Source organism: Aphanomyces astaci, assembly GCF_000520075.1.
Source record: "Aphanomyces astaci strain APO3 unplaced genomic scaffold supercont1.41, whole genome shotgun sequence".
NCBI lineage: Eukaryota > Oomycota > Saprolegniomycetes > Saprolegniales > Verrucalvaceae > Aphanomyces > Aphanomyces astaci.
The window spans coordinates 429,380-448,501 of NW_009798304.1; the positions used below are offsets into that span (position 1 = coordinate 429,380).

The 19,122-nt window shown below is 51.7% G+C and overlaps 7 protein-coding genes across 10 annotated transcripts; 3 read left to right on the forward strand and 4 right to left on the reverse strand.

Moving 5' to 3' along the window:
* Nucleotides 1-290: 290 nt before the first annotated feature.
* On the forward strand, nucleotides 291-2,921 carry H257_12609 (hypothetical protein). Its single transcript, XM_009839892.1, has one exon. It carries the CDS (start codon nucleotides 356-358, stop codon nucleotides 2,762-2,764), a length of 2,409 nt encoding a protein of 802 aa, XP_009838194.1. The 5' UTR covers nucleotides 291-355; the 3' UTR covers nucleotides 2,765-2,921.
* H257_12610 (hypothetical protein) lies at nucleotides 291-5,178 on the reverse strand. Of its 3 annotated transcripts, none has more exons than XM_009839895.1 (6): nucleotides 5,001-5,178; nucleotides 4,505-4,683; nucleotides 3,784-4,098; nucleotides 3,533-3,737; nucleotides 585-3,336; nucleotides 291-548 (listed from the first exon to the last, which is right to left on the reverse strand). In XM_009839895.1, exons 1-5 carry the CDS (start codon nucleotides 5,097-5,099, stop codon nucleotides 2,887-2,889), a joined length of 1,248 nt encoding a protein of 415 aa, XP_009838197.1. In that variant the 5' UTR covers nucleotides 5,100-5,178; the 3' UTR covers nucleotides 291-548; nucleotides 585-2,886. The 3 variants fall into 3 exon arrangements, with proteins under 3 accessions (XP_009838197.1, XP_009838196.1, XP_009838195.1); XM_009839894.1 differs by having other exon boundaries at nucleotides 291-512; nucleotides 549-3,336; XM_009839893.1 differs by having other exon boundaries at nucleotides 291-3,336.
* On the reverse strand, nucleotides 5,171-9,807 carry H257_12611 (hypothetical protein; the record flags this gene model as incomplete). Its single annotated transcript, XM_009839896.1, has 16 exons — nucleotides 5,171-5,364; nucleotides 5,639-5,770; nucleotides 5,921-6,012; nucleotides 6,077-6,210; nucleotides 6,257-6,456; nucleotides 6,512-6,609; nucleotides 6,744-6,828; nucleotides 6,927-7,349; nucleotides 7,447-7,677; nucleotides 7,755-8,540; nucleotides 8,584-8,783; nucleotides 8,901-8,949; nucleotides 8,998-9,054; nucleotides 9,112-9,288; nucleotides 9,344-9,547; nucleotides 9,601-9,807. 16 exons carry the CDS (start codon nucleotides 9,805-9,807, stop codon nucleotides 5,182-5,184), a joined length of 3,258 nt encoding a protein of 1,085 aa, XP_009838198.1. The 3' UTR covers nucleotides 5,171-5,181.
* A 105-nt stretch (nucleotides 9,808-9,912) lies between these two features.
* On the forward strand, nucleotides 9,913-12,414 carry H257_12612 (hypothetical protein). The gene is made up of 11 exons (XM_009839897.1): nucleotides 9,913-10,155; nucleotides 10,203-10,344; nucleotides 10,406-10,515; nucleotides 10,576-10,821; nucleotides 10,879-11,072; nucleotides 11,168-11,439; nucleotides 11,494-11,604; nucleotides 11,670-11,835; nucleotides 11,907-12,057; nucleotides 12,120-12,240; nucleotides 12,290-12,414. Exons 1-11 carry the CDS (start codon nucleotides 9,952-9,954, stop codon nucleotides 12,361-12,363), a joined length of 1,791 nt encoding a protein of 596 aa, XP_009838199.1. The 5' UTR covers nucleotides 9,913-9,951; the 3' UTR covers nucleotides 12,364-12,414.
* Nucleotides 12,415-12,588: 174 nt separating this feature from the next.
* On the reverse strand, nucleotides 12,589-15,705 carry H257_12613 (TKL protein kinase). Its single transcript, XM_009839898.1, has 10 exons — nucleotides 15,167-15,705; nucleotides 15,032-15,118; nucleotides 14,914-14,979; nucleotides 14,797-14,859; nucleotides 14,679-14,744; nucleotides 14,570-14,635; nucleotides 14,461-14,523; nucleotides 14,343-14,411; nucleotides 14,184-14,246; nucleotides 12,589-14,092 (listed from the first exon to the last, which is right to left on the reverse strand). Exons 1-10 carry the CDS (start codon nucleotides 15,637-15,639, stop codon nucleotides 12,631-12,633), a joined length of 2,478 nt encoding a protein of 825 aa, XP_009838200.1. The 5' UTR covers nucleotides 15,640-15,705; the 3' UTR covers nucleotides 12,589-12,630.
* A 680-nt stretch (nucleotides 15,706-16,385) lies between these two features.
* On the forward strand, nucleotides 16,386-18,536 carry H257_12614. Of its 2 annotated transcripts, XM_009839899.1 has the most exons (9): nucleotides 16,386-16,545; nucleotides 16,596-16,631; nucleotides 16,694-16,751; nucleotides 16,815-16,895; nucleotides 16,950-16,996; nucleotides 17,054-17,216; nucleotides 17,268-17,359; nucleotides 17,431-17,663; nucleotides 17,726-18,536. In XM_009839899.1, exons 1-9 carry the CDS (start codon nucleotides 16,448-16,450, stop codon nucleotides 17,761-17,763), a joined length of 846 nt encoding a protein of 281 aa, XP_009838201.1. In that variant the 5' UTR covers nucleotides 16,386-16,447; the 3' UTR covers nucleotides 17,764-18,536. The 2 variants fall into 2 exon arrangements, with proteins under 2 accessions (XP_009838201.1, XP_009838202.1); XM_009839900.1 differs by lacking the exons at nucleotides 17,431-17,663; nucleotides 17,726-18,536 and having other exon boundaries at nucleotides 17,268-17,429.
* Nucleotides 17,812-18,978, reverse strand: H257_12615 (dTDP-glucose 4,6-dehydratase; the record flags this gene model as incomplete). The annotated part of the gene is made up of 1 exon (XM_009839901.1): nucleotides 17,812-18,978. A coding segment is annotated over one exon (1,060 nt), but the record flags the coding sequence as incomplete, so codon positions are not given.
* Nucleotides 18,979-19,122: the final 144 nt, after the last annotated feature.

The window sequence follows — 19,122 nt, forward strand, 5'->3', positions numbered from 1 at the left end:
TGTTGAAAGGATGATTTCAGTGTGTTGTGAGTGGCTGAGTCGCACGCACTTCACAAGATACAGACCCGCTGCAAACTCCCACACGAAAATCAAGCGCCTTTTCGTTTTCGAAAGTGCGTTCTGATTGGTCAACAAAGGGTCGTCACAAGTATGATTGGCCGATTCAACTGTCAGTTTCGCGTTACGTCGAGTCGAAAAGGCGCCGATGTTTCGCGCGTGCGATTGGGTGCAAAAGTTTGGCAACGTTGGGGATTGGCCCCGAACCTTTAGCGAAACCCACGGGGGTGTAGCCAAGGCCACACACGAACAAGAGATCATTGCACAATTTGCTTGACAAATTCAACAAGGCACGACCATGAAGGGAGCGTACCTTTTCGCAGTGTTGGTTGGCATCAAAACCATCTTGGCGGAAATCCAAGCTGGCGAACGGGCGACCTACGGCACGCCCATCAACAGCTACAACAACCAGGACGAGTACGACAACTACGGTGACGTTGAAGAGTACGACCAGCCTTCGTATGGCGGCGACGTTGAAGAGTACGATCAGCCTTCGTATGGCGGCGACGTTGAAGAGTACGATCAGCCTTCGTATGGCGGCGACGATGACGACACCTATGAGACGTATGGCGACTACAAAGAGCCAACAAATGATGGCTACGAGCCCAAGAAGGCTGACTCGTACACGGAAGATGACTACAATTACGATACCTACTCTGAACCTGCGCCGACGAAGCGACCTACCACCAACAAACCTGCCTACGGCTATGGCTACGATGATGAAGTTCCTTCGTACAAGACGACCAAGAAGCCTGCTTACAAACCCCGGCCCAACTATGGTGGCGATAACTACGGCCAACAAGAAACCGATGACTACGATACGCCACCCAAGAGCACCTACGGCAAGAAGAAACCGGCGTCGTACAACAAGGAAAAGCCTGGCTACGGCAACATCCACGGTGATAAGTTCGGCGACGAAGACGACTACCGAACGTACGCGCCACCAGTGTACGAGCCGTGGACGTCGCACTACAAGAAGGACGCAGAGGAGCCTTTCCCGTACACGTTCTTCACGGAAACGCCCGGCGCGGTGGACAGCTTCAAAGTGCCCAAGTTGGGTGACTACCATTGTTTTCTCACGGGGGCCCCGTGGACGTCGTGCGGCCGCAAGAGCCTGACCAATTACTTCTTGGACCAGTGCTTGGTTTTGCACTTCTCCCTCAGTGCCAACGTCGACGGCATCTGCGGCGGTGAGCCCCCCAAGCCTACTCCCAAGCCCGAAGAATACAACGACGACTACTACGGGTCGGACTACAAGAAGCGCCCAACCCCCGAGCCCACGACAACCACGACGGCAAAGCCCAAGACGACGAAGAAACCCGACGAAGGCGGGTACGGCTCGCCTGCCACGGCCGCCCCCACGCCCAAGCCCGCCACGTACGAGATCACGCCCGACTACTTGAAGGAAAAGTGCCTCCAGAGTGCGTACGTGTCTATCACGACGGCGACCGTCATGTGCTTGACGGAAAACTACATCCGCATCAATTTCATCGAGCACTACGCCGCGGACGCGTGCAAGAACCCAGTGGAAGGCCCGGTGCTGTACCTGCGCAAGCTACACGCGTTCATCGAGTCGGTCAAAGCATGCACCGGCGACGCCGCCAAGGACAACTTTCCCAACTTGTACCGGTCGTTCGAGCAACCGGCGGGCACGGTCGCGTACAACCCGAACGCGCCGTACTATGTCAAGCACGGCGAAAAGGAAATCTTCCTTCAGCAGTACACCAGTGGCGAAGCCTCGGGGCTCAGTGCGTTTACGATTGGCACGAAGTTTGCGTGCGCCAACCCGAACGACTTGCAGCCCATTGACAGCGATCAAGGCGCCTACATCTATGCTAACATCCCCAGCACGATCCACTACTCGGTGACCGATCCAGCCAACAACTTGTACACCAACAGCAAAAACTCGGAAGCCCTTAAAGCCCTCCAAAAGACGGACAGCCAGAGCATCTACCGCTACTGCCAGAACGCCGACTACACCACCGACCGCACGTACCGCGGTCTATACGACGCCGTGCACTACGTCGAGCGCGAAGCGTCGGCACTCCGCCGTCCCCAGTCAATTGCTGAAATCGCGGTCCGCAGCGCTGGCTACCACGAGCAGCCCATCTTGGAAGGGTTTGGCATCTTGTACTATTGCGCATTCCATGCATGCCGCGCCAACAACGACGGAGACCTGTCCAAGTGCTACCCCGAGTTCAAGACGGACGAGTGGAAGCTGTCGGATGACCTCCGCGCCAACTCTGCGACTGTGACCAAGTGCATCGACGACGACATTCTGACTGCCGAGGACATCACGACCACCGCCGAAGTGCAAACGTACAACCACCTGTTGTCCAAGCGCAGCTACTTGTGCCTCGCCGAGTTTGACGTTGTCGAGTTCTTGGGAAAAATCTACCCCGACTGGGCCAAGGAGGACGACGCCATCTCCCTCGTGTACGGTCGTCATCTGGCCGACGAACGCGCCTACGGAGACCTGAAAGAGGGCGAGTCAGGGCCGTCGGTGGACGGCAACGGGGACAAGCTGTGCCCGCTGCCCAGCGAAGTGTACGCTGCGCTGTCGTCCGCTCTGTCGAAGCTCGCTAGCACGTGCAGCGATAAGCGAAAAGCGGCGGCAGAGGTTAAGCCTAAAGTGTACAACCGGCCCCAGTATGGCAACCCCCAATACGGGTCGGAAGCCAAGTATGGCGGCAAGTACACTGCTTAGGCCGTTTCCCCCCCTCCGCATATCCACTGACAGAGCCCCACAAAGTGGCGCTGCTGTTCCTTTGTCAAGTGACAGTGGACATTTCGATGGTGATCATACAGTCTTGCTACGTTTCGGTAGTATTAATCGTTTTTACATACACTACTTTCTACTTTAACTTTAGTTTTCCACGTCTCCGTGGCCACGGCCGTGGGCAGCCACTGGTTCCACACTGCGCAGCTAAAATTCCGGCACACCATGGCCATCGGGCTGTCCCACGACCCTCCCCAACTCGACCCCATGCACTGCACACACACGCGTCTCAGCGCCTGCAGCTCCGCGTCCAACTGCACCACTTGCGATTCGACGGCCATGGCGGTGCGCTGCGGGTGCGCGCGGCAGTCTGCACAAATCGACCCCCGATGGAAGCTCCTTGTGTCGCACACTCGGCAGTGCTGACTCGAGTAGTACGCGTCAATCCGCGTCAGCGACGGGGCCACAGCCGCTCGCTCCGCCTTTCGAGGCAGCGCGTTGTACCATTTGCGAACGTCTACGCCCATGAGAATCGCCAATCGCTCAAAGCTAGGAAGCATCTAAAAGTACATATAAATCAGCTGTGAGGAGTTCCGCAGAGAGTCAAGACGGGATTGTTAACAGTCGAACCACAGACAGACCCTACAGGAGCGTTTGTATAGCTTCGTGGTGTGCATGGGTACATCCCCTTTCTTGAGTCAATTTGGTTGGTGATTTTTTTCACACCAGACAAGGTCGCGAGGAGGTGCCACGTACTTGTTTGGACACGTAATAGTCGACGTTGATTGAATACTGCTTTTGACTGGCTACCAACTCATCTGGAGCAACGACCAAGTCCATGAGTCGGGCGCCGGGGGGACCTCGGACCACCACGTACGCCACGCGTTCAGCGTATCGTGGTTCTGCCCGAGGGTCTTTGGCCATGGCTTTCTTGGCAACCAACACCCCCGGAGGACCTTGTCTAACCACTCATTTCTCAAATAATTGTATATTATATATATATCTACCCGGCATACGTGCCCAATCGCACTTCCTTGGCGAAAATGTAGTGCGTCAGTGGAATGCGTCCGTCGTGCATGTGGGTCCAGTACTTCTGGAGGTACTTTTTGCACGCCGAGAGGTCCCGCGTGAAGAAGACGAGCCGGAGCCAGTGCCGCATCGGGTGCTGCACGACGCCGCACGAGTCGCGGCGGATGGTTTCAATACCCTTGGCGTCCAGATGGCCCTTGTCTCCCAAATGCTCAAACTTGAGCCCAACGTACCGTTTCTTGGATACGAGGAACGACCCCATGTACACTTTTTCAAACTTTAAGCACACGGGTCTATATATATACAAATCACACTATCGTCTCAAGAAACAGTCGATCAAAATAAATAAATATTCTGAATTCGCTATAAACTCCCAAAGTTATGCCTAATCAGTGGTATTGAATTACGCTGGAGTTCTGATTGGCTGACTATACTTGTCCTTTCTATATGAGCGAGCCAATCAAATCCACCCAAAATTGGATTAGCCATTAGCGTCGATTCGATATTCGACGGGGTCTAGAAATTTGTACCGAATTCACAATACAATAGTGGATTTGATTGGCTCTTACAAAAAGGACAAGGATATTTTCAACCAATCAGAACTCCAGCGTGATTCAATCGGATTGATTAGTCAAAAAACACGACGCGTATGTTGCAAGTGTATAGTGCATTCACAACACAACTATTGAACAAACGTACTTGGGATTGAGCGTCGTGACGACGTGGGCGATTTCGTGGCCAAGTCGCAACGCTTGCTCCAGAGTTCGACCCCGTAGCTGCACAAACAGACTGTCCGTGTCACCATATACGACCTTTGCATGCCACGTCGGATGGGTTTCCACAGTCTTGACCGCCGCTTCCAGCGTCGTGCGCCCACACTATAGGCGCCCATGTGTCATCAAACATCGTTTGTATCGACAAAATAGTGTGAATTTGCAACCTATTTCCCAATTCGGCGCGATTCGTAAAATCGAGAAACACAAATCTCGCCGCGATATTTGATTGGCTTTGCCGCACAAAGTAAAAACAAAAACACTCAAGTAGCCAACAGGCAAAGAGTAATTTTTAGATTGACCAACCAATCGGAACGATTCGTATAGATCGATTCGGTCGACGTGATTCGATTCGACGGGGTCCAGAGATTCGTACTCAATATCAATACTAAATATATAAGCTAAAGTTATATGCTTTTTACCTGGACAATGGCGTCGGCAACCTGTGCACATGGCATGCGCCCAGAGAAACTGGCGGCCGTGTACCCGTACGTGACGTTGGCAATCATTTTCAGAGCCATCTGCCTCGCATCAAGCACGCGACTCAACCGGCGATTGGTCGTGCTCTACAAACATGTCGAGAATGGAGATACTATCTGGATTTTATGATATATGTGGAGGGTATGAACATATGGATACCGCCGCCTTCATCGCTTGCTTGATCATGATGCGAGTCGAGAGGATTTCAGACAGCACTAAAGGAAGCACACCGTGGCGTTGGGTCTTGGGGCAAAACAGCACTCCGTTCGGTGTGATCGTCGTCTGCTTTCCAGACTGAAGCAGGCCCTGCAACCAAAATATTAATATTATTATTATTATTATTATATTTCAAACATGCCATGTCATACGACAAGGTTAGCACTACTACTACTACTACTACTACTACTACTACATGGCTTTCGAAAGTACACACTTTGAATAGTATATATATATACATCATGGGTTTAAGAGATCCATACAAATTTCCCAGTTCTTGACGCAAGTACATTGAAAGAGATATAGAAGGAGGAGTAATATTCTACTAATAGCAATCAAGTGGCAGAATATGCACAGGACGTACGTTTATATCGACAACATGGTTGGACACAACGCCCAGCGCCGTCTCGACTTCGTCGTCCATGCCGTTTTTGAGTCGACCGAGGCACGTCGAGTAGCAAATATTGTACGCAATCATCATGGACGGGTACAGCGACTAGACATGAGTAGTTAGAACCAACTAACTAAACATTTCACCAACAACACTCGACATGAGTAGTTAGAACCAACTAACTAAACATTTCACCAACAACACTCGACATGAGTAGTTTGAACCAACTAACTAAACATTTCACCAACAACACACCTGGAAATCCAGCACGACAACAGGGTCGCCATAAAAGGCAGACAGGGGCTCCATTACGAGGGGAATGCACTCCATGGGGGCCTGGCCGGCGACTATCATCGCAATGGTTAGTAAATGGCCAGTTGATATCTCATATGTGAATCCACACTACACCACCTTGTTGACGGTTGGGCGATATCAATATGTAGTTCAGGCGCTTCGTGACTCGAATATTCACAGCTTCGACGCGATACTGCGATCCACGCGATAGGACAGAGAAGAAGTCCATGCCAAAGAGCCGCGCCATTTCACTACCATTTGGTTCAACTACAATAATATAAAGTAATATACACTTGCCTTGTTCGAGTGATCAACTGCAGCCCATCCAGGAGCGACATGTTCAACGAAGTCTTGACGACGAGGTATTCCAACGCTCTGCATCGGACAGACCCTCCAGCTTGGAACCACCGCGTCAGCACTTGGTTCGAGTACACGGGCACCCGTCGCTTTAATACATGCGCGACCACACACTCGAACGTGTAGCGGCCGAGTTTTAACTAACATGTTAACTGTTAACCCAAAATACCGGGAATCCATGGGGTAGTATAGTACCTCGGAGCGAGCGCAGCGCCACAGATTCAGCATGTGTCGGCCGTGCATCCAAATGCCAGACGCTTTCTTCATTCCCCACACCGTGCCAATCTTGGGTGCTGTGTGTGACAAGGGGATGGATGGGATATTCAATCATAAACACATGAAATAGTATAATAATATAAAATAATACTTTTACGAGTATTATTTTATATGACGAAGGAATGCAATAATAATAATAATAATGTCGTACGTTGTCCGTCTGGATGATTGGTCGACTGATTGCGCGAATCCATTCGCACCAACGGCAACCTCGACAACGTTTGAATCAAATTCACCTGCGGGAACGATATTAAATCATATATTTGGGTATACACGATTATATATATATATATATATATATATATATATATATATATAGAATATCCAAGCGTACGGGCGGGTCGAACGTGGTAGCACGATCAATCAAGTACCCCCACGAACCCTGCTGGACTTCAAAACCAACGAGAAAGTCTGGGTCCCATCGATGTATGAGTTGGTCGAGTGCTGTAAACAGCGCCATTTCGGACGGAACACAGTGCACAGCTACGATTTGATTGGCTACAGGCAGCTGGAACGTGTCGACACATGATTGATCCACCATGATGATGCCAGTGACCGTGGAAGGACTGTCGCTGCCTTCATTCGCTTCCACAACGTACCCAAGTGCCACCACTGCGTCGACGCCTGGGTCTGGCAGCAGCATTTCCCTCGAATTCACGTGAACCTCCACCGACAGAATAGTCACATTCGACGTGTGCACGTTGTGTTGACCAATAAGTCCACCAGGTGGTTGCGACGTCGATCCTGGAGTTTGTGGCTACAAAAAGCGCTATGTAAATAGTACATGACCAACTAACTACAGGGTTGTCACTATCCTATGTGTATACACGACAGCTGCTGTCCAAAAATATTACCGGCAATGGATCCCTTAAGTCTGCCACGGTGGGTGGAGCCCGCAGCGGCGTGCGCACTCGCCGCACCTTCCGCCGCGACGTCAACGGGGGTTGGGCACAGGCGCCGTCGGGGTAATTCCGAAGATACTCCACCCCTTGCTTTGAAAAATGCACGCGGCGACCGGCAAACACCACTGGCTTGTCTGGGACGTCGTCGTCGCAGCTGTAGCGCACCATGGGCTTATCCTCCCCCTACAACCATGATTGTATTTCAAATGAGAAAGACCCCTTGAAAGCGTCGTCTATATATGGCGATGATGAAAGCCTACCGACGGCCAGCCCCCAGCTAGCACGTCCTGCACGCTGGGGGGATCCAAGCCAAAGTGCCACACTCGAGTGGAGGAGGGCGTGGATGGGAGTGGCGTGGCTGACGGAAACATAGATATAGTAGACTGTTGAAACACTTCAGGGGACTCTGCCGCAGCATGGAGGGACATGATCCTATTGCAGTTGTCGTCGTCGTCGTTGGTGGCGGTAGACTCTACGACCAAGTCGGAGTCTGGTTCTTGTTGGTCAAGTCCATCGTCCCACCACGGCTTTTCGCCGGTCTCGTTCTCCAATTGACGCTGAGACGCCATGATATCCATACTATCGTCGTCGTCGTCGTCGTCGCCGTCGTCATGTTGGACATGTGGAGGACGAGATTCGACGGTCGCGACGTTGCGTTCGAGTGTCGCCAGCAACGCCAGCAACTCTTGGTTTTCCACGTCCACCTCGTCATCTGCTGCTGCTCCTCGTACATCGCCGTCTGCAGTGTCCAATTGACTGTACGAGTACAAGTGACCAAGAGACTCGTCGTGCGGAGACGGCAATATGCCCGTGGACGCTGTCGATTGGTGGTCGGACATGTCCTTGGCTGCTTGAACTTTACGCAGAATCGCATCCAGCGATGCCCACATTTGGTCGTTAAAGTCGGATTGGGATAGAGGCGACGACTCGCTTCTTCGTAGGTCGTGGGGGGACCCATCATGTACATCATGTAAATGGCGTTGGATGCTTGGCGCCACTTCTGGTGTTGCGGCGAGGCCGGCGGCTCGTCGACGGAGCTTTTCTTCCTATCAATTGTATTGGATTTACATGAACGACTGGGAAACGTACCTCCCACAATGGCGCCAGCGATGGCACATAGCATTGGCTGTCTGACGTGGCAGCCGTAGGATTGAGAATGCAGTGGCAAGACACGTCCAGCTCTAAGCTGCACACGGCCGTACGAGCATTCCACTTGGGGCTCGAGACCACAGGGGCTTCCCTGCCTGTAAACGTGGCCAGGGCGTTGGAAGGAGCCAACCACACAGTTTCTAGCGAACAAATGATGGCTTCAATCACAAGATATAGCGAACAAACGATGGCTTCAATCACAAGATATAGCAGTGTCTAGCGAATAAACGATAGCTTCAATCGATTCTATGACATACGGTGCTCCGAGTCCAAGTGGGGTTGGGCGTGGGGCAATGGGGAGCGAAACTAGAGCACACGATAAGCAAAGTCAAGACTAAAGTAGAAGAAACAGACCTTAAAGTCGCAAAGGTTGAGGTAGTTCATGCCCTCAATGTGGTAATCCGCAAACACCTAGATACCATCGTTTATCTAGTCATGCGAATGAATGGACGATGTACAGGTACTTACTTGGAGGAGGTACGGGATATGCGCTTCATATGGCTGGAATGTTCGCTGGGTGACCAACCCGCTCTCGACCACTTGCACGATGCGACTCATCATGGCTGGGTCGTATAGGAACACCTTGATGAACAACACTTCGGACGCGTGGTAGCCGTAGAAAGGCACGCCCTTGACGACCGCCAACTTCGTGGAAGTATGAGGAATTGGATCGTTGGACATCGACATCATGGCTCGGTACCTTGGCCACTGAGATGTTTTGCTGACGAGAGGTGGGTTTTGCAGTGCTGTTCGTGGTTCCGACAGGCGCTTTCACATTGGCTTGGGATAGTGTGCGCACGGCGGACTCGATGTCGTGGGCGACTTTTGGTAGCATTGTTACGAGCTCGTCGATGGAATCGAATGTTGGATCGTTCTCGCAGCGCATGTAGAAGTAAGGAAAGATCTACGTTCATGTGGCAAAGGATCATGATGAACGACAAGCTGTATGTACTGTACCCCGTGAAGATGCGCGCAACACTTTTGTCCCGCGGGCGTCGCGCCAAATATGCGGACGACTGGAACGGACCGAGCGCGTTCGTAGCATGGACCTTGCGGCAAGGAAGGAATAGCATCCTTTGGCAATGGCTTGTCCATGTAGTAGTTCACATCGACAACTTCCACGCGCATTATCGGTTGAGCATTGCTGTCGACGTCGATGATCATTGCGACAAAAATGTGAAACGTTTGAGGGCCCTTGTGAAAATGCATACAATTGAATTGCGAAGGTTATTTGTTGCAACAATGAATAAACCGTTACTTTTTAGGTAACTGGTTTTCGCGTATTCCCGAGCCAAGCCGCATACCGGCATGGGAGCAACCCTATCGTCCCATGGACTAGCCGATGAACACCTTCGGTCCCTCGTAACTGAGTACACGACTCAGTCCCTCAAGACCGTGGAGGAATGCTGGCAAATCTTCGTGGACGAGGCGCACTCGGCTCGATCGTTGACGTACGTTCAGTTTGACGAAGTGTTTGGGATGCTGCTGCAAGACACGTTGCCTCACTATGCGGTACCAACCGTACATGCTATAAACAACCTCACATGTACGTCTTCTAGCTCTTCGAGTCCCTGACAAACGGCACGGCTGGAGCGAACGGCTTTGAAGTGCTCGTGGGAATCTGCTTGGCATTGCGCGTAGATTTAAAGCTCAAACTGCACTTTATCTTTCGCATGTATATGTGCGCTAACCACGAAAACTGTAAAGCATCTGCCTATTGCATTCACCATCCTTTTTTATGACCTCTCTTATGCAAGCCTAGTCATTGAAAGCACCACAAAGTTGCTGATTTACCGCGATTGTGTCAATGCTGTTACTCGCATGCTTCGCCTATCCGAGCCGCCGTCGACGGAAATCACCAACGCCATGGAGGTGTACATTGAATATCTGTATACGCTAAGTGCTACAGCGGTTTTCATGTTGGACGGTTAGATGGCCCTCCGAGCCACGGACGACACCAAACCGTTGGTCACGCTCAAGGAAGCGATCGAGTATTCGCTCACCCAGCCGTTCGTGTGTTCGTTCTTTGAAGAGTTGCAATCGCTGTTTACGGGCCTCGTCACAGAGGACAAGGCCATGACGTTCTTCCAAAACTCCGAGTTGCTGGAAGATGCCTCGGCGGCCACGTTTTTTGTCGCAGATTGCACCAATGACCCTGACGTGTTGTGGTCCACCAAGGTACTACTACCATTCATTGTACATCTGTTTAACGTTAGCTCAACGACTCGCAAGTAGATTCGAGATGTTGGTGGCCAGACCCTGTACAACGACGACATGTTCCACATGCCCGACGATGTCCAGTGCTTTTTAGCGCTCAAGGAACTGCAGCTGCGACGACGTCGCGTCGCCCTTGTCTATGAACACCATCGCGTGGGAAAAGCCGGCGATCGGGTGTATTCTGGCCTCGTCGATTATGAAACCTTTGCCAGGTGAGACGAGATTGCCCTTGGTACTATTTTCAACGATACTATGAATATCGTATTCAGCCGTAACATGCATGTACTCTTCCTTCTTGTGTGCGCAGATGCTTGTTGGCAGTACTGCCACCCCTCGAAGTCAACTGCAAGTCCACCGGGTCGTACATGGTCAACATGTCCAAGTTGCCTGACATCGAACTGGTCAAGATGGAAGGTCAGATCGCTGACGCCGGCAGAAAGTTCGCGGCCATGAGTCTGCGCGAAGTGCTTCAACTGGCTCGAGACAGCAACGAGTTTGTGCCAAGTGGCCAGCCAACGGGGTTGCGGGTGTCATATGCAGACGACTACCTGTTCAACCTCGTGCATCGATTCGCCACATGTACATATCTCTTGAACGTCGTTACAACTCACCGAGACGAATGACTGGCCCCAGTTGAGAGTTACGTTCCAGTGGCGCCCAGCCCCAAGCACCCGACGCCCATCCTGGGCATCCTCACGCCGTTTGACGTGGTCCGGTTCATGTTGGAAGACCTGTCGCTTTTGAGTACGATACTATGTCCAACTCGTCGGATCAAACTGAGCGAACTCGACTGAGCGGGGGTTGGGTAGATGGCAAGCAAGAGTGGCCCGTCGCCAAGTTGGAGTGTGTGGCAAAGCCGCTAAGCATGCATCGGTCCACCGCAAGCATGTACGAAGCGTTCTACCTGCTTCGTGCCAAACACATGTCTGGCATGCTGCTGCTCAACGACATGGACCACGAGCTGTCGTCGTTCGGGTCAGGAGCAACCTAATGCTGCCAACATCGTTTCATTCTACGATGTGATATCTCATCAATGTATGAATTAGGTGGCAAGAGATCCTCGAACTGGTCGAGTGCTGGCCGTCCAAGTTGAACTTTGTCGTCGAATTTCCCGTGCCGTTGCCGCCGGCGATCACCCCCTCCGTGAGCCTTCCGCACTTTAGCAACTTGGTGTTTCCGATCGTTCACGTGTTAAAGGTCCTAACTAGTCTATCCCCCTCCCCTAGTTATATATTAATAGGATCAACTATGTTACTTAGAACAACCCCCCCGTGACCGTCCCCCCCATGACCTCTGTCGCCAGGGCCCTTCAAGTGTTTTTTGCCCAGCGCGTGACTCGGTTGTATATCATGGAGGAGCATGGCAACCCTCAACATATTGGTATCAATACACACAACAAACATCGCCATGATCCTCATGTCCGAAATAGGCGTGCTGCGCTTGGTGGACGTGATGCGGCTGTTGCTTTCCGAGCAAAAGCATGTTGGAAACCGCGAATATTAACGTACACTAATCGGTGCGATCGATAGAAATATATATATATATTTACTTCAGTATATATGTATATTTACTTCAGTATATATGTACTTCGAAGTAATATGTACTATATGTGAAGCATCTACTGTAACGTTAGATATCTTTGTCCGCACCTGTGTTGATGGCGCACTGTGCAGGTGTGGTATTCATAAAAAGTCCATTCCCCCGGTAGTCAAAAACATCCGAGCGTGAAACCAATCGAAACTGCATATATATAGTCGCCATATAATTCTGTCAAGCCGGTGTAGTGCGGGGTTGTTGATGGGGTTGTAAGGTCATTTCTCGTTGGATTTGCCGCAGCCAGTGCTGCAGCTGCTTGGCCGTGGGGCGGTCGCTTGGGCAGTATGCGACACAGCGCCGGATCACGTCATAAATAATGTTGGGGCACTCGTGGGTCACGCACGGCCGTAGGTCGCCGGCCACGACCATCATCATGATCTTGGTCTTGGCCACTCGAGGGTACTTATCGTTCGGAGAGGTCGTTTCCATGGTCGAGTACGGCACTTCGCCCGTGTCGAGCTCCGAGATGAGCACGCCCACCGAGTAGATGTCGGCCATCTCCGTGTACCGCACACCCTTGAGGATCTCGGGTGCGATCCACGGAATCGTGCCAATCTCGGACGTCATCGTGTAGTCCATCGTACCCTCGCGACTCGTGCCAAAGTCGGAGAGCTTGACGTGGCCAACGTCGTTGACAAGGACGTTCCTGGCTTTGATGTCGCGGTGGATGATGGGCACGGGCAGCGAGTGCAAGTACACGAGTGCGTCCACGACGCTGCACAAGATGCTAAATTTGGAAAACCGACGATGTGCCTGCATGTGATCAGGTCCTTCTTCGTCATCATCATCAGCCACTGGGCCAGACAAGAATGTCGACAGGTCGTCCAAATCCACCAAAAGTGTGTCTGGCTGGATATGCCACTCGATCGCGCGGTGGCGGCGGCGGTGGTCGGCCTCGATCAAACTCCACACGTCGCCCGCTGCCATGAACTCTGTCAGCAGCGAAACGTTGGACAACGTTGTCCACGTCACTCCCACAAACTCGACAATGTTGGGGTGGAAGATGCTCGAACATGTGCGGATCTCGTCCATAAACGTCTCGACGTCCGTGGGGTTGTGCGTGCGCTCGGGCAGCAGCCGCTTCATCGCCACCTGCCGCGTCGCCTTGCCCCCGTACTTGATCGTGGCCACGTACACGACGCCGTACCCGCCGCGCCCGATTTCGACCCCGCGGTCGATCCGGTCGGGCGGAATCCGGTAGCTCGAGATGAGCTTGTCGGTCCGGATGTCGTTGGTCACGACCGTCGCCGTCTGGTCTTCGCAGTACGCGCCCGAGTCGTTGTACCACTTATGCCGCCGCTGGACCTTCCGCCAGTGCGCAAGCAAGGCGACGCCGACCACGAGCACCCCCCCCGAGATTGCCACCGCGCAGATGATTGTGACCTTGTTCAGCGGGCGTTTGTCGTCCGGAATGATGCAGATCGGGTACTTGCCATGCAGCCACTCGATGCGGATGTGGCCTTTGCACGTGGTGTTGGTGGCGTTGTGCGACAGCAAGCGCTCGCAATAGTCGTGGTCACCGTTGTCACCACTGCCGTCGTCGCTGAGGCCTTCGCAAGTCGTAGAGACGTTCGACAGCAGCAAGAATTGAGACTCATTCGCGTAAAATGCCGTGATGTTGGTGTTCCAGAGGAACCTGACGGAAAGTTTAGCTTTAAATATAAATGACAGAAAGGCATATATATATAAGATGGTTCGTATCGTGCGTGGTGTGGCGACCGACATACATGTATTTGAGTGTCGGCGGAAAGTTTGATGTGAGTTCGGTCACGGTGGTATTGACGAGGGAGCTAGATGAAGTGTGTAAGTCCCACAGAATGCAAGCATATATCTATATATATAAAGTATATATATATATAATAGGATGCAGAAATATATATACGTACAGCAGTCGCAATTTCGACGGCCAAGTTACTTTGACCAAGTTATCATCGATGGGCATATGCGATGCGCGTCTAGGTCGAGTGTTGTCATGACAATATCAGTGGACAATGGATGGCTTACAAGTCGATTAGAGTTGCCGGCAGCGGGTACGAGAGACTGGTCAGCAGATTTGACGACAGCGCCCTTTGAAACCATAGCATCAATATCACAGATGAACTATGTACTGTACAAGATTAGAAGGTTGGGGGGCCAGTCCGCGTTGGCTAAGGTGGTGATTTCATTGCTTTGGAGTAGCCTACTATGTGTTAGCAGAGGCCACGTGTTCATATACGACTTACAAGCTGCGCAGCGTAAGTGGGAACACGGCACCGGCAAGGGAAGCGATTTTGTTGCTTATGAAGGACCTGCATGTGCAATGTGAATATGGAGAATCGTTCGTCGGATAGCTGTACGTACAATGTCATAAGATTCGGCGCGACGATCTTTCCAATGGATGTGATTTCATTTCCACCAAAGTCCCTACGCAATATATGATGACGACCAAACGATGTTGAAGCGGTCGTGTGTTCGTACATGACTTGCAAATTTTCGGAAAAGGTGACGCCGCTGATGGACGCTATTCGGTTTCCCCGCATTTGCCTACATAACAAGCCAACATGAAATGTGGTAGTCTAGAGCGCGTTTGCCCTACAGGAAGCGCGCTGTGATGGGCAGCTTGGTCTGGTACGTCCTCGACATGTCGCGGTTGAAGGATCTGACCCCGATCTCATCGATGACTCTAAAAGCGTTTCGTTTATGCTTCATCCAGTCGAAGTGTGGGACGTACATGGTTTCGACATAAGTCGGAAAGCCTTCAATGTGCTCGACGGTGATGTGCGATGGAAACAGCGTCGTCGACACGTTCGTGCCCGTGACGTTGTCGAACTTTCGGTCCACGGACCCCGACCCGCCGCGGAACGCATTCACCTGGCCGTAGTCGGCTGACCCGTACCGAGTGACTTTGCGGCAGTTGCTTCCTCGGCCCACGGTGCCGTTGGGGAACCATATGCACGTGATACGCTCTTCCGTGCAGTTGTCCCACCGACGGTCCTCCTGGAACTCGACGTCCTTGCAGTCGGTCGAGTAGGTCGTGACGTTCACAGGCGCTTTCTTGTTGAGCCCAGGCGACGTGGCCCAAAACGTGTTGAGGAGGGTGACGTTGGTGTCGTTGATCTTGAACGACTTGTTCCCCTTCCATGGGTGGGCCCATGCCGCGTGGGCGTATGCAGCCACCACCACGGCTACGAACGATGCTTTCATCAAGGGGAGGACCAAATGGAGCAAGGCGGGGTTGGTCGATCGATTGTCAGTCACACTTTGGTTGCTGCTTCAGGGCTTCTGGGCGGAGTTGGCCTGTCTTGGCCACGGGCCAATCACAGCCTCGGCTTTCGTGGCCATCACAACACATGTGTTCTGAAGTTGTCACAGGCAACTCGTCTATCTGGTCAAAATAGCTAAGCTATTGTCCCTTTTTACACTTGGTATTGACAGGATTGAAACGAGCTTGTTGATGCCAGGGCAGGGAGACGCTGCTAATGGAGTACCTACCGGTATCCCAAGGAATGACATGTAATTCCCCTGGCCCGTGAATGTTTCGAAGTTGTGGCCACTCCAAGCTACAAGGAGGCATGTGACATGTTTGAAATGATGTGTTCTATATATATACTACGATGTGTTCTATATAGTACTATTATAGTATATCGTAGGGCGCTCAAGTTAATTTTTTTGTTGCTCACAGCTGGCAACACACTCGAAATATAATCTGCGAATTGCAATAGATGATGACACAGTTTGCGTAGCATTTGAAATGCCTCGTGTGCAAATATGTAGCATTGAACGTTTGGGAATATGGGGGACGACTGTATAGGACGCCTATTCCTGGCGAACTGGAAAGACTAATTCACGGTCAAGTCAGAATTGTGTCAAAAATATCTGAAAGGGCAAGTTGCATCAGCTATTTCGACCGAAATGGTGACCTTTCGTCGTACCGTAAATTGGAAGGATACACAAACACTACACAGTACCTGTGCGATCAATTGTTGTACAGTACCCAGCTACATTTGCTGGCATGGAGCCAAAGAGATGGACAACCATTGATTGCTGCAATGACGGCCAGCTGATTAGGCTCGCGTGGATTGGCACGTACAGTGTGCTGATGGTTTACATGTAACTCTCACAACGAAGGAAGCGAAGAGCTGACCAATTCTACTGTGTAGGTGGCGGTGGCCATGGCTATATCCGACCAAAATATTGTACGACATCGACACTACGTTGCCATATCACGGCTTCAATTCACACTCGCTTGGGTTTGTAGCGCATACTTCGCACACGAAGCCTTCCGATATGGAGCAGCCAAGCTTACGTGTGGCCAAGTAACATACACATCCACCCAGTACTACCTACCTCTTTGACCCCATGAGAACATGTTCGAATAGGTCGAAGCCATCGACATTCATCCCGAAGAAGGGTCAGAAACGTCCTTTCATGGAGGCGTTCCCGTTCTCGTGCATGTTGCTGTACGTAACCATGGAGTTCACTGTTGCTGCGGACAATTGTTCACAACTTGGTAGGGCTACGTTGGGTCGTTATGTCTTGGATGCGTGTTTATCGTGTGCAGGTAAGTGATCACCTTAGGTAAATATATGCTTCGTTCCTAACGGTATACGTTCTTCAGTGCCCTGACCATCCCTCGACTTGTATGCGGAAGTGTCGTGGTCGTACTGTTGTTTGCATTTACATGCTGCTCGAACACGCGATACCTACGCTCGATAAACGCACTGTCGTTGACCGTAGCAGTGTCGGCGGCAGTAGCTTCGTATGTTATTCACCGTCCAGAGGTGCCCATGTCCACCGATACCAACTTCGTTTGACCTTTAGCGAATGGGTAGATCATCGAAGGTGGCGTTCTCTTCTCGGGGATAACGCATGCCCTCTTGTTCCTTGTGGACGCGTCCTCGAATAGTTCCCGGGTGCATCCAAGGTACTTTCCCAGCATTCGCTTGTCTTGACTTCCGAGTTGCACGAAAGTAAATAGTACAATGGACTTTGTAGTGACTTTACGCTGTTTCGCAAAGCATACGGGGCGGGAGTGGCGTTCATGTGTGGGGGGGTGGTGTCGGTCCTCTCTTCACTCTCACTGTTTGTGTATGTTTCGATGGAGGGCAATCGAGGGAGTCCTCCAGTCACGTCCTTTCAAGACATGACCAAACCCGCGGCAGTCAGTTGGATGGTGTTGCTAGCTGTCGTGGTAGTAGCCGCCATCTCCAGCACCGTCAAATGTTGCTGTACGTTCGTGACGAACAGGATTCAAACCAGCAACTCATCGTGTATGTATGTGTATACGTAGGGTTGCCTCCGACAAGTCAACCTTATTCAAGTGTGTAGCATTCTAGAGATTTCAACGATGGTGAATCATATGTTGAAGTATTTGTCCTTGGAATGCTCCAACAATGGAGTACAGAACAACTCGATTAAGACAAGTGCCAGTCCTGCAGCAGTCATCTAGTTTTATCGCTCTCTACGGCTACAGTTGGACCAGCTTATTCGGCTGATTGGATCATCCGGTGACCATATTGATCCTTGTAAAACCGTTGAAAGGCATCGCTTCGTTTCACCTGGCGCCACCACCATTCGTTTTCCACATACCATCGCACGGACTTACTGACGGCTTCTCGGGGCGAATGCGATGGCTGCCACCCCAATCGTCGGAGCTTGTCTATATTCAAACGGTAGCACAGGTCGTGGCCTGGCCTGTCTTGCACATGTTGAATGAGGTCTGTGGGCTTGTTCACAGACTCCAGCACCAGCTCCGCCATGGCCATGTTCGTCATGGGATTGCTCCCTGTCCCGACGTTGTAAATTTCACCGACCACACCATGATGAAGCACCACGTCCACGGCTTCGCTATGGTCCGCCACGTATTGGTATTCTCGCTGCTGAAGGCCGTCTCCGTACACTGGCAAAGACAAGTCGTCCATGGCGTTGGTCGTGAATAGTGGTACCACCTTCTCGGGGTACTGGTACGGACCGACGTTGTTGGACGCTCGTGTGATGGTCGCGGGAAGCCCAAACGTGACAAAGTACGACACCACGAGCAGGTCGGCGCTGGCTTTGCTGGCAGCGTACGGACTTCGAGGGTCCAACCTGTCAGTTTCAACGCTGCTTCTCTCGGCCTGCACTTGGCCGTACACTTCGTCGGTGCTGATTTGATGGAAGCGGCGGATTTCATGGCGTCGGGCGCTGTCGAGCAAGGTGGCCGTCCCAAGCACGTTGGTGTGGATGAATGCGTCGGGGTTTAAGATGGAACGATCGACATGGGTCTCGGCTGCAAAGTTGACGATGGTGTCCACGCCATGATCAAGGATGGCAGCATCCACACAAGTGGCGTCGCAAATGTCCCCCTGGACAAACATCAAGCGAGGGTCGTCGCAGATGTCGTGCAAGTTGCCCAAATTGCCAGCGTACGTCAACTTGTCGTACACCACGACTTTGTACGAAGGATAGCGCTGCAGCATGTGCCTGGAAAAGTTACATCCCATGAAGCCAGCGCCGCCAGCAACCATGATGACACGCACATCGTTCCGTCGAACTTGAGCCATGATTCTCACACTATTTCGAGTCTGGCATGTGATTGGCCAACAAAGCAGCGTAAATCCAAAATAAGTCCAAAATTAAGGTTGATTTCGAGTGTTCATTTTCAAAAATCTCATCCGAAAATCCTATTAATTCGATAACCTATCGAAT